The sequence below is a fragment of the Macrobrachium rosenbergii genome, chromosome 52 (genome assembly GCF_040412425.1).
Source record: "Macrobrachium rosenbergii isolate ZJJX-2024 chromosome 52, ASM4041242v1, whole genome shotgun sequence".
In the NCBI taxonomy this organism is placed as follows: Eukaryota; Metazoa; Arthropoda; class Malacostraca; order Decapoda; family Palaemonidae; genus Macrobrachium; species Macrobrachium rosenbergii.
In genome coordinates this window covers 3,540,009-3,553,400 of record NC_089792.1, presented here as the reverse complement: position 1 = coordinate 3,553,400, position 13,392 = coordinate 3,540,009, and the positions used below count along the sequence as shown (strand labels likewise).

The window sequence follows — 13,392 nt, the reverse complement described above, 5'->3', positions numbered from 1 at the left end:
TCACCTTCCATAAATTTTTAAAACAATCATGATTATTATATTTTAATAATGACGCTATTTGCCTTTTTTTGATTGGCTAATCTGTAAATTACGTTCTTTGTCGATGAAACCCAGTACTTCCATTTATTTTAAATCATTATTTAATTTCACCTTCCATAAATTTTTCAGTTCTCCATAAAACCATCAAGATTATTATATTTCAATGATGACGCTGCTATTTTCCTTGTTTTAATTGAGAAATCTCTTTCCAAATCACGTTCGTCACTTGTTTTCCCTCTTGAGTCTGGGAGCCTCTCGAAGCATTGCTAGTACTATAGCCAGTAGCTCCCTGACGAACCATACCCTGTGGTATCTGACCTCGAGTCGTTTCCCCCCCTCTACACAGCCGGGATCGAACCTGTTCTCCATCAACTTCTTCCGACTGTTCCGTGTGATGCGTCTCGTCAAATTGCTAAGTAAGGGCGAGGGCATCCGGACGCTGCTGTGGACCTTCATCAAGAGTTTCCAGGCCCTTCCTTACGTTGCCTTGCTTATCCTCCTGCTCTTCTTCATCTACGGCGTCGTCGGAATGCAGGTGCGTGTTTTTTTTTTTTTTCTGTCCGCCCTCAGATCTTAAAAACTACTGAGGCTAGAGGGCTGCAAATTGGTATGTTGATCATTCACCCTCCAATCATCTAGCATACCAAATTGCAGCCCTCTAGGCTCAGTAGTTTTGATTTTATTTGAGGTTAAAGTTAGCCATGATATGTAGTCGGTTCGCAAAGTCGCCAAATTCAGTATATCATTCAGAAGTACAAACATGAAATTTAACGTTCCTGAGACCATTAATGAAAATGACGTATTGAACTATATATATATATATATATATATATATATATATATATATATATATATATATATATATATATATATATATATATATATATATATATATATATATATATATATTATATATATATATATTCATCCTATATATATATAATACATATATTACATATATATATATATATATTATCAGTCCTGTTGTATATATATACATGTATATATATGTATATTCAGTCCTGTATTTTTCAGTTCTTTGATAATGTTTTATTTCATTGTTCATCTTAGTCCAGTGAAAAATTTAGGAGTGCCGTGACGTCATAGGGCGAAGCAGTTGAAACTGAGTAATGAGAAATTACTGACGGTTCTCATTTTTCCAGGTCTTTGGTAAGATAGCCCTGGACTACAAAGATACCCAGATTCATCGCCACAACAACTTCCAGAGCTTCTTCCAGGCAGTGATGGTTCTCTTCAGATCGGCCACAGGTAAAAAAAAAATAAATAAAGAAATAAAGGAAAGAAAATAAACAGCTTCTAGTTAAAATGTTCAGATCAAAAAGTACTGTATTTTGTCTCTTCGCGGGTTTTAGCCGCTTTGATGGTTTTCTGTTTAGATCAGCCACAGTGACACAAAAATAAATATATAAATAAATAAAAAAAAAACAGGGTCTATTTATAAGACGTATGTTCAGACCAAATCAATGGTAATTTTTTTTTTTTTTTTGCTAATCTTGCTGCTTTTATCTTGTGTCTGGTATATTTTGTCAATTATTCATTTCAAACTCGAGAAAGACAAGCTCATAAACACAGCCACTTTTGTCCCCGTAGGGAGGTAGTGCTGTCAGTGCACCTCACGCGGTGCGCTGTAAGCGTTACTGAAGGTTCTTAGGCCCTTGGCTGCAACCACTTTCATTCCTTTTACTGTACCTCCGTTAATATTCTCTTTCTTCCTTCTTAGTTTCCACCCTCTACTAACAATTATTCCAAGATTATTTTCAGCGCAAAATGACCTCATAGGTCCCAACCCTTAGCCTTTGGCCTAAATTTTATATCCCAGTCCATTCCATCGTAAATAGCTATATTTGTTGGCTAAAACAACTTCATTTGAAACAACATTAATAAAAAAACATTCACAGAAAATTCTTCATTAGTTTAGTTGTCGATATTTCTGATTATATACATGTTATTTCGGCAGCTAAGACAAATCACTGCATTAGGGTAAGCGTAAACTGAAAGATGATTAATATCATTATTGGGTATGACATTGGGTATTATCCGAGTAATTTTGTTTGATAGTGAAATAAAATGCATTCATAGCTTGAGTAAGATGAGATGCAGCGAGTAAATGAAAGTAAACAACCTTTTTCATATTTATTGTGCAACTCACTATACTCATATTACTGTATGATGAATGTCTGGATGGCTAAGTATTCATATCCTGTATGATAAATGCCTGTATGGCTAAGCATTCATATCCTGTAAATGTATAGTTTTTAAGGCGAATTTCCTGACCCTCTCGTTTTGAGATGTATGTGACGAAAAATTGCACTTTCAGGTGAGGCGTGGCAGGACATCATGTTATCTTGCTTGCCTCCCGATGCCCAGTGCGACCCTCAGTCAGAGGACTACGGAAGGCGGAGTCCTGCGGCTCAATGGTGGCCTATCCTTACTTCATTTCCTTTTATACTCTGTGTTCATTCCTGGTGAGTACCCAAACAAAACCATGAGGTCTGTTTTAAGTTTTTGAAGTAATAAAATGATTTTCAATTTTCAACAAATTTTTATGACCCCGTAGAGGGGTAGTGTGAGATGCACTGTAGTCATGACTTAAGCTGCAACCTCTTTCATTCCTTTGACTGTACCTCCGGTCATATTCTCTTTCTTCTCTCTTGACTTTCCACCTCTCCTGACAATTGTTTCGCAGTGCAGCTGCTTTGAGGTTTTCCTCCTGTTACACCTTTCATACCTTCTTGCCATCAGTTTCCCTTTCAGCACCGAATGACCTCATAGGTCCCAGCGCTTGGCCTTTGGCCTAAACTCTATATTCAGTCCTATATATTCAATTATCTGTGTTGCCATGTTGTGAAATATCCGTAGAAAAAGTTGATTCATTTATATGTGCCTGTAGCTTGTGTGTTTGTTATCACAGATATGGTGATTTGATAGAATATCATCGTAAACCTAAACCCAGCATTCATTCATTCCAAATTTCCTCCCCGACCAGATCATCAACTTGTTCGTGGCCGTCATCATGGACAACTTCGATTATCTAACCCGCGATTGGTCTATTTTGGGACCACACCACCTTGATGAGTTCATCACTCTCTGGTCTGAGTACGATCCTGACGCCAAAGGCAGGATCAAGCACCTTGACGTAGTTACCCTTCTCAGGAAAATATCGCCGCCTTTAGGCTTTGGAAAACTGTGTCCTTATCGTGTAGCTTGTAAAGTAAGTTCCAGTTTAAAGATTGTTTTGTGGCATCATGCTTTTCGTGTCGTGTGAAATTCTTGTTCTGGTTCCAGAAGTGCTTTATAATCTCCTTGCTTTTTATATCATGTGAAATTACTATTCTAGTTCCAGAAGTGCTTTGTGACCCCATATTTTTCATATCATGTGAAATTCCTGTTCTAGTTCCAAAAGTGCTTTTTAATCCCATACTTTTCATATCATGTGAAATTCTTGTTCTTGTTTCAAATGCTTTATAACCTCATACTTCCAGTATCATGCGAAATCCTGATTCTATGCAGAAAGTGTATCTATTGAGTATAAGGACAGAAAATATGTATACAACATAAATGAACAGAATTCTGTTTCACAAACTCTTTGGTGATTCATTCAACTGAATAACATTGCTGTCCTTTTAGATCATTCTGAAGTTGTATGCAATGGGGTTTCTAATGAATACATTCAGGACTAGCAATTTCAAAATTGTCATTGTGATTCCCTTTCTGTGTTTCCATACATATATTTCAAAGGGAAAGCAGATTGTCCTGATTCGTTATGTAAATAAGAGTGTCTGCCCTTTCCTGGTCGTTTGGTAACATCCAAAACAAGTAAAACTTTATTTTATGGTTTTACAATCCCCAGGGCTGGAGCAAAACGGTGCCCATTTTCACAAACTCTACGGCCGAAACGTGAACTCATTCAGCATGAATATCATTCTTCTTCTATTTTGCAGATCATTCTGAAATTATATACAATGCATTAAATACAGACGGAACGGTGATGTTTTACTCTATCATAAGTTGATTCAGAATAAAAACCAGGGCAATATTCTAACTAATTGTCGTAATTAAAAGATCTGAAATGTACAAATTCCCAAACTTCTGTCAGTGGTCATATATTGCAAAGGTAAATTTTTAAAGTTGCTGTTTCAATTTCAGGATCCTCACCCTTCAAAGATTCTTTAGTTTTAAGGCAGGGGTCCCCAACCTTTTTTTGTTCTTCTGTACCCCTTGGGCATTTTTATGGATTCCTTTTACGGCTAAAAATTGAGGATAAAAGAAAAAAAAACAATGTTAAAATCTGTTTGTTGAGACTTTACCTTTTCATTATTTTATGGTACAGATTACATCCCGGAAGTTCCATAATAATGAAAAACAAATGGCATTGCCCTCTTTTATAACTGAAGTAAAAGCTTTCCTTACTAAATTGAGGAAATAAAAAACAAAAACTACATTGTGCAATCTCAATGCAGATTACATCATATATTGGTCAGTGCTGGCCATCTCTCAGCTCAGTTGTGATTTTTACCAGCCACAACATACACTTGATAATTATCCAATACTAGTATTAAATAACAGACGAAAACAGTAAGTGAAATGTTTAAAGACAATCAACCAATCTTCAAAACCAATTTGGGGGTGAAAATAAACACTAAGAAAAATAATAATTTTTAAACATGAAGGGCAGAAATGAGCCTGAACCACTAGAACAATAATTATAATGAAAAACAATTACGCTTTATATAAAAAAGATCAATTAATAAACGAAAAACAACACATTCAAACCAAATTCAGAAAGGAGGAGAAGTTCAAAAAGAATGGTCCCAAAATACAACACTAAAGTATTCAGAGGTGGTTTTTAATTGCCGTGATCTGGTTAAACTCAGGATCTCCACGTCTGGAGATTGAGACAGGGTGATGTCAAATTATTTACGGCGCTTTTACCTCCACCAATTCACAGGGTTCCAACTGAGGCGTCTTTTTTTTTACAAACTTAATAGTCCAAATACCGTGGGCCGTTTTATAGAGATTTTGGCTATGGTAACTGAAAATTGCAGGATAATAAATGAATAAATCCTCCAGCTGAAATTGATAGTGGATCCAAAATAATCCCGAGTTCAGGATGCCAAAACCTTTTCAGCAGCAGCGGCCAAAATCAAGTAGAAACGCCCAGGTCAAGGTTCAGAACAATAGTGTCCACAAACTTCGGGGTTGATTCAACCCCTCGGCCTCCTGGGATATAGGGGACTGGTGGCTGGGGAAAAGCCGTACACCCTCAAAACATGAAAGACAAAACGGTCGAGTGAAAACGTAAAACAAGAACCACCAGAGGAGGAAAACTAGCTAATACATTGTGACAATAATTTAACATTTAAAATTAAAGCTAAGACAAATCAACTAATTAAATAATAATTAAATGACAACAAGATGACCAATGTACCCCTGAAGACTACAAATGTACCACTGGGGTACATGTACCCCAAGGCTGGGAACCCCTGGTTTAAGATTTCTCGCTTTAGTTTAAGGGTCCTCTCTAAATCAGGATCCTAAGTTTAATGAACCTCTCCTTCCAGAAACTGTTTTAAGTCAAGTGTTCTCAGTATTCGGAAACTTGGATGAATGGTTCTCACTTTTCAAAAACTATCTGAATGGCTTCAAAATAGTTTTAAGCTATGATTTTATTTTTCATTTTTTATACAAGACAAACTGTCTCACTTAGTTTGTCTTATATAAAAATGAAAAATAAAATCAAAACAGTTTTTGAAAACTGAGACAATTTCCAAATACTGTGACTTAAAACAGTTTCTCTGAAGCTTGCAATAGTGACTGAAGGTCATAGCCATCTTAAGCTTAACAGATAAGGTTTTCTTTTTTTGACTGAATTAGTTTTCCTTATATCTTTCTGTAGAGAATAACATCTAACAAAACCTGCAGCTGAAGGAGAATGCTTCCTTGGAACGTAGCATTTAATTATTAGTGCCTGTCTATACAAACAATGAATATTTGATATCACAACTCTTTTCTGTTCAATAAATTAGTTGATGATTGGCAGATATGATACGTCTTCATAATTTCAACCAACATTGTATTGATTCATTTTCCTCAAACCCCATCAAGAAATATCCTTCTGATGACAGAAATTATTGGCAATCCATGGACATAAATACATGTTCAAGTATGAGCATACTACCATTGCTCTTTTAGGCACCTTCGCCTTTTATATAGTGAACCATTAACAAGGATTAACTTCTGTTTCCCAGTTACTGTGGAACAGCCTCCCTACTGAGGATGTCGTGCAATTGGAACTCCTTCAGAAGTTCAAACGAAGATGCAATGCATTACTGCCCTAGTACAATTGTCCTTCCGTTTTAATGATTTACTTACGTTTTTTCCATTTATTTATTAATTTGTTAATGTATTTTTCCTTTTTAATAAGTGATTTCTTCTTTCTGTATTTCCCATTGCCTTCTGTTACTTCTTTCAAATGAACACCATATTCATTGGAAGCTTGAATTTCAAGTCAATGGCCCCTTTGGTGGGATTGTTCCATTTGAGCAGGGTTCATCCTCTGAATAATGATTTTAATAATGATACATTTGCAAGGCACAAATATTCATATTTTCCTTTCCCTTGCAGTGGAAGACGATGTGACCGTCGGCAAATTTTATGCCACATTCTTAATTCAAGATTACTTCAGAAGATTTAAGAAGAAGAAAATGGAGATTAAAGAACAAATAGACAAAGAGTCCCCCAACACTGTCACACTACAAGCCGGTAAGTGAAAGGTCGTCAGTTTATGGTAAAATAACATTGGTTCTGAGACAGGAACAACATTAAATGGGATGGAGACCTGATTCGTTTGGTTTCCAACTTTGAGATTAGTTAATTGGTCAATTTAATTTTTTTTTTAACAACTGACCTTTTCTTTGTGTATTTCACATTACATTCTGTTACTTCTTTCCAATGAACACCATCATATTCTGTGGAAGCTTGAATTTCAAGTCAGTGGCTCCTGTGGGGGCCTTGTTCCATATGAATAGGGTTCATGATCTGAATAATAATAATAATAATAATAATATAATAATAATAATAATAATAATAATAATAATAATAGTAATGCACAGTGAAACAATGCATGGTCCTTCGGATACTTTAGAGGTGTAAGAAATTATTACTTCCTGTCTATCACCCATTCGTCACTACTGAGGTACAAGGAAATTTGTACAGATTGGTGCATCAAGAACTATTTTTTTTTTACTAATCCCAATAATGATTGGGGCCTTTGATAACAGATCTCATCAAGTTTGGGTAAAGAAAATAACACTGGGATTGCAGTCATTATGTTCAAGAATAAGTGAAGAGAGCAAAGGAAGAATGACTGTTCTTGATTGATCGAACAGCTGATTCCTAGCAACTAAAGCAGTGAACCAAGATCGAATACTATATTAATCTTTCAGGAATCATGTAGGACATTTTTTATTCAGACATTACAGTAATACCACAGCTTATGATGGTTTCACAGGGTTCAATAACCACACATTATAGCGTACAGCAAAATTCGTTTTCAATGTTCTTTACCAGCTTTAAAGATAGCTAATCTTGTACCTAAAATAGAGCTGAGCAATGACACTTGGCTGTGAACGATGATAAAAAGTTTTTTCGCCATTTTAATAAGATTTTTCGTACATATATAAAATAGGATTACTTTTTTAAATTCGATATCTGAAACTATTCAACTATCACCTTTTTAAAACACCTTGAATCAGATTTTCTTTTTTGGATCATTAGTGAGGCTTTTGCTTGTAAGATTAAAAGGGAATTTTCACATCTCAATAGTGTCTGATCATGTTCTCTATAAGGCTCTGAAAAATATGTAGCTAGTCCTCTTGATATTTCTAAGGTCTTTGAAAAAGTCTGGCATAACATAAGGTTGTGTTAACAGATTTTAAACAAGTAAACTGAATACTCTTAGAGACAATAGAAATTTTCAGTCAAAAGCCAACAGGTAGTCTGCAACCTGATAGATGGAAATAATGAATCATGCAGCATTTTAATTTAGGTTGTATGTTTTAGGTTTCTTATTTTCTTGTTACATTATTACTGTGCGTAGAAAGTCTTTGAACATTGCACAAAGCTGGTCCTGAGCTCAAATTTTAGTTCAGGTTGTATGTCTTAACTTTTAGTTCAGGTTGTATGGTTCTGAGCTCAAATTTTAGCTCAGGTTGTATGTCCTAACTGTTTAGGTTGTTGTTACAACTTTGCTTTGTGTTTGCAGGTCTTAGAACATTACACGAAGCTGGTCCTGAGCTCAAACGTGCCATTTCTGGCAACTTGGACGAGATGCGTGACGATGACATTCCTACTCATAGGGTAAGTGTTTAGTCCATCTCTGAAAGAAACTGTTCTTCTCTTGGCATTTTTATTTAAAGTCTTAATATTTATATTTCCGAGGTGTTGAGCCTCGTATGGTCTGTGATGTGGCTATATCTACTGAATAATTGGAAAGCCAATAGTTAATGAGAAGAACTTTCACAATCGAGCAATAATGACCATTGTTTTTTTCTCAGTTTAATAGGACATTAATTAACTGCTTTTTTCCAGATAGAATGTAATAGTTCTGTTATGTAAATTATTGTGTATGTATTTTTTTATATTATTAGCAGTGGTCAGAGTGGATAAGATTAACTGAAGTGTGAAGTTAAAGAGGGTTTTTTCAGATCTAAAACTTTAGTAGCATGAATTCAAGGTAAATGAGAGTAGTTGGAAGAAATGCCTATGTTACATGCCTCCTTCTTTTAATGTCAAGAGGCAAATGCTGTACCACATGCACTGTGGTAAGGCGTTTTCTCTTCAAAGATATCTCTGTTTTATAAACTTAATCGGTTAGTTTTGCTCGTTGAGCTTTGGTAGCCGAGGCATTTAATGCTCTTAGTAGTAACAAATTGAATTATCAAACAGGTGTTCATTACTTTGAAGAATGTCTGTTACCTCTCTTCACAATATCTGTTGCAATTAACTTGCATTTAGTCCTGCTTTAACCACCACGTAGTTCACTGTGAGTCACGAAGAGCTGTGGACATTACCAGCTTCATCATTCTAGAAGTCTTCAGTATATAAAATGAATTAGCAATAAGTTAGTTTTGCTGTAGCAAGGATAACATAGTGACTTTTCTGTAGCTCTATTAATTGTAGAAGACAAATTTTACAATATCTTTGCCTCTTTCAGATGAGGCATTAGGCTGCATTACAACATAACTGGCAGTTAGCGTCATGACTGACGTTCGGCACAATTTCACATAATTACGTATCATTTTTTATAATTTTTTTGTTGTATACTTGTTCAGTTCATTCTCACTTCATGACCAGTCACAAGTGAAACTTGTTGGAACACTAAAAAGTTGTAAATTGTTTGCTCATAAATAATTGCCACAGTTGGCAAATTCTCACTGGAATTCGAACACTAGTTGAGTGAAGTTTTTGTTGTCTTTTTATGATGAGGAAATGCCAAGTGTAGATCTAATGCATATACATTTCCTATATGTCATAGGAGGTAGTTGTTTTTATCTTTCTTTGATTCAACTTTGGCTCTTAACTTTGTTTTTCTGTCGTTATCTGTTACCCATAGGGCGCAGAGTTCCTCATGGCTTCAACGTCTGAGGAGCGTCAGAAATGAAATGTTGTTTGTCACATTAGCTGCTGTTAGTAGTCTGGAGTTAATGTTGTGCTTTAGTCATGACGTCATTTTTTAAAGTGAGTTCAAGATAAATACTCAGAATAGTTTGTTTTAGAAATTGTGTCGAAGCCACAACAAACCAGACAGCTGTAACAGATACAGAAGTGACTTGTAGATTGTTCTTTTTTCACGATTTCGACTACCCTGCAACAGCTGCGTTGGTTGTAGTATTATGATGCAATGATACCGAAACCACAGAATGCATTGCATTGCATTGCATTCACTTATACTTTTTAACTTTGATTTACATTCCCTTTATTACTTTACAAGGTTCAGTCCTTATGTACCACCTGCCGGCCGCTAGAGCAAAGATTGATTTTTATTTGAACAGCAGATACTTTGTAGGTGAAGTCACATCAATAACTCATTTAAGTGTAGAGGTAGATGGTATTAGGAACACCGTCAGAATGTGCCTGGCTGCAGTCATGATGTGTTGTGCCGCAGTAGTGCCGTGGCTCTCGCCATTGGCAGTGCTGTTCCAGTCATGCGGTAATACAACTGTAGTTTGATGATTCAATCTGACAAACGCAAGGTCTTTTAGTCTCCACACACTGCTGGTCAGCTGCTGTGTAAGGTAGAGCTGTTGAAACACACTGCTTGACAATTTCACCAGCTTCCCCCCTCCCACGCCCTTTTGTTTCACTTCCAAAGATGAGAGTGCCTGTTCACTAGCTATATGTCTGGAGATCAAATGTGGATGGAGCGCCAAAAAAATATGAGTAAACAAAATGATTGATTGGAGACCTTCAGGAAATTTGTCCACGAGACAATGAATCAGGGGAAGGGATCCGAAATACCTGTAATTTTTTGTTGTGTCACATTGGATGCATCTGTGCTATTAAAAGTGGCATCCCAGTTTATCAGATATGTCATGAGCGAGCTAGACAGCACTCCCAGTAAATTTTTTTCTATGTGACTTCCCTCGAAATCAAATCCAGTAGCTTCGAACGTTTTCCTTTTAACAAGGATTCTACATGCAGCATTGAGAAAATAAATTCAAAGCTACACGTGTAACTGACCGTAAAATGAATTACTAACACAACTTCTGTTCTTCCATTATATTTATCTTTAACCCAATATTTAGTACTAAACTGCTGATCTTGCAAGCAATTATCTTATGTTTAACCAAGATATGCTCTTTGTGTAGTACTGTATTAGAAAATTTGATTTAGTACTGCATTAACAAGTGCCTGCCAGTTTTCTTTTGCCAGCATTTACAGCCTTCCTTGTCTCATATTTATTATTGTAAAGAGAGTGCTTGCTCTGCCAGTGATTGCTGTCATTAGCCAAATTGCAACTCACTAACAGTAACCATGTGTCCCACAACACATTAACCATACCCTCCCGGTGGTGGTTTTCTAGCGTAACCACTCCTTGTTCGGCTCGGTTTGGTCATCCATGAGAGTGAAAAGCCTACAACGAACTCGCTCACTCCGCGTCAACTCGGGGCACCATGCTAAAGTAAGTATCACCACCTCTGTGAACTGAATTCCTTCCAATCACTGTGACAGCATTTTTTCTGTCAATTTTTTCAAATACTGTACTACTCTTTTTTTGTGCTTTTTCAACCCTCCTTTAGGTGTCCTTATCTATAAACAGATGAAGATCCAGCAAACAAGTGATTTGAGAATGCCCTTGAGGAATTTTTTTACTGAGTGCAGTAGATTATACCAATAATCATTGCAATTGACTGATGGAATTCAGTTTACTAAGATACGTAGGGTAGCAAAGTTCGAAAGTATTTTGTTCTTAGCATATTAGTGCACTTTCGGTTTTTGTTCTAGGTCCAGAAATGACAAACTCGTTCAAAAATACGATTTTGGTGATAGAGTTTGCACAAGTGAGGTACACTGGTTGACATTCTCTGACAATCTTCTCTGAGTAACAGTATACCCCAGTAAGAACCTTCGGAGGACTTTCACGTCCGTGAATCCCCCATTAAGAAAATGCCTAGTAGTGCAGGAACTATCCAGTGCTGAAGTTTTTCAATTTTGATGAAATTCTTTCATTTTTCACAAAGTAAAAGCTTGTGATAAATATCTAGGAAGCCATAATTTTACTTAAAACTCTTATAAGTAAAATAATGGCTTCTTGTAAGTCATTAGTTTAGCTGAGGTCTTTTCAGAGCCAACACCTATGAACCCCTTCCTTGAAGAATTGATTCAAATTTTATAAAATCTCGTTCTCATAATTTACAATCAGTATACCTTCAAACTTCAGTACTGACTAAAGCATATGAACATCAAATATTTTTGAAAATTATTTTGTGAAATTTATTTCCGAGTTCATGAAAGTTTAAATCTAGTTGAAGTTTTATTATCAGTCGTCTAATCAATTTGTAAAGCACTACAAAACAGTACTTAACTTGTAGGCTACTCTTGTACTGCTCGGGAAAGTGGTAACAATTAAATGTCTGAATTATAGTTTATTGATGGTTTTCATGGGTTATACTGTAATTCAACCTCAGTTCAGACTACATTCGTGATGTATTGTACAACATTTTGTTAACATTATCATTGTAACAATAATTACATATACGTTCACTGACTGGTTGTCCTGTGCTGCGCGTTATATGTGAAAATGACTTTAAGTATAGTTTCTCATTCAAGTTCAGGTGGCTGTAGATGTTTCATTACAACTTGAAATCATAATGACTTTGTGCATTTGTTCGATTGGATCAAAAAGTATTACATGCACTGGCCATGTAAAATATTGCACTTGTTCCTTTTTACACAAATGACATATAAATACTTAAACAAGGTGTGCATGATTTTGTTGGAATATAATGCAAGGACAAGATTAGTGAACTGTAGTATATGAGTTATCACAGATTGGTTATTTATAATGTCAAGATCATTAATTAATATGAGTATGGCATACAGTTTTGGCAATAAAACATAGCAGGAGAGGAATTAATAGAACAAAATGTGGTTATGCATTAGTGCCCCGCTAATACAAACTCCAGTTGACATATGGCATCAAGTTTGATTGATTCAGAGTGATGTTGATTCTCCCAATACTTTCCATTGCTTATTGTTGAATTATATTTTGCACAGATTCCAGTATCATTAGCAATGTCATCCCTGTCATTATTCATGACTCTTTACGTGCTGGTATTCAAGCCAGTCCAAAATCTGTAGCATTAGTAAATCATACTAATACATTCTAAAAAAAATAATTAAAAATACTTTTGTAACTATAGTACAACTAAGTGTTGTAATTAATGAATAGATATAAAATATACTGGAAAAAATTCTTCTTAGAAAAAGTTAAACTTTGTCGAGAACCAAATCCCCAAGTTTCAAAAAATCTTGACATCCCCTTTAAAGGTGTAAGTGTTTGGGGTAACTGATTACTTAGACTCTATCATTAATGCTTGTGTCAATTGATTGTTATGTGTATGTAAGGTTGATTGGTTCTTGTAAACTGGCATCACATCGGCGAAGGTCATGGTCACCAGCACACGTGAGAAAGTGTGGAGTGTGTGTGCGTATTTGTACATGTAACATAACTCTTTACATCACATAACATTTACACGGGATGTTTATAGACTGGCTTCCATATGTTTTGCCCTCACTCCTCTGTAGTAATTTTTCCACAGGTGTAGGAAT

At 35.7% G+C, this 13,392-nt stretch overlaps 1 protein-coding gene across 1 annotated transcript in view; it reads left to right on the top strand.

Annotated features, from left to right (window-relative positions):
• Positions 1 to 13,392, top strand: part of LOC136833836 (muscle calcium channel subunit alpha-1-like) — a 698,390-nt gene that overhangs the window by 658,576 nt on the left and 26,422 nt on the right. The window contains 8 exon segments of the mRNA XM_067096136.1: positions 386 to 574; positions 1,203 to 1,308; positions 2,378 to 2,452; positions 2,455 to 2,525; positions 3,047 to 3,266; positions 6,652 to 6,822; positions 8,324 to 8,418; positions 11,144 to 11,242. Of these exon segments, the coding sequence (XP_066952237.1) occupies positions 386 to 574; positions 1,203 to 1,308; positions 2,378 to 2,452; positions 2,455 to 2,525; positions 3,047 to 3,266; positions 6,652 to 6,822; positions 8,324 to 8,418; positions 11,144 to 11,242 (1,026 nt within the window).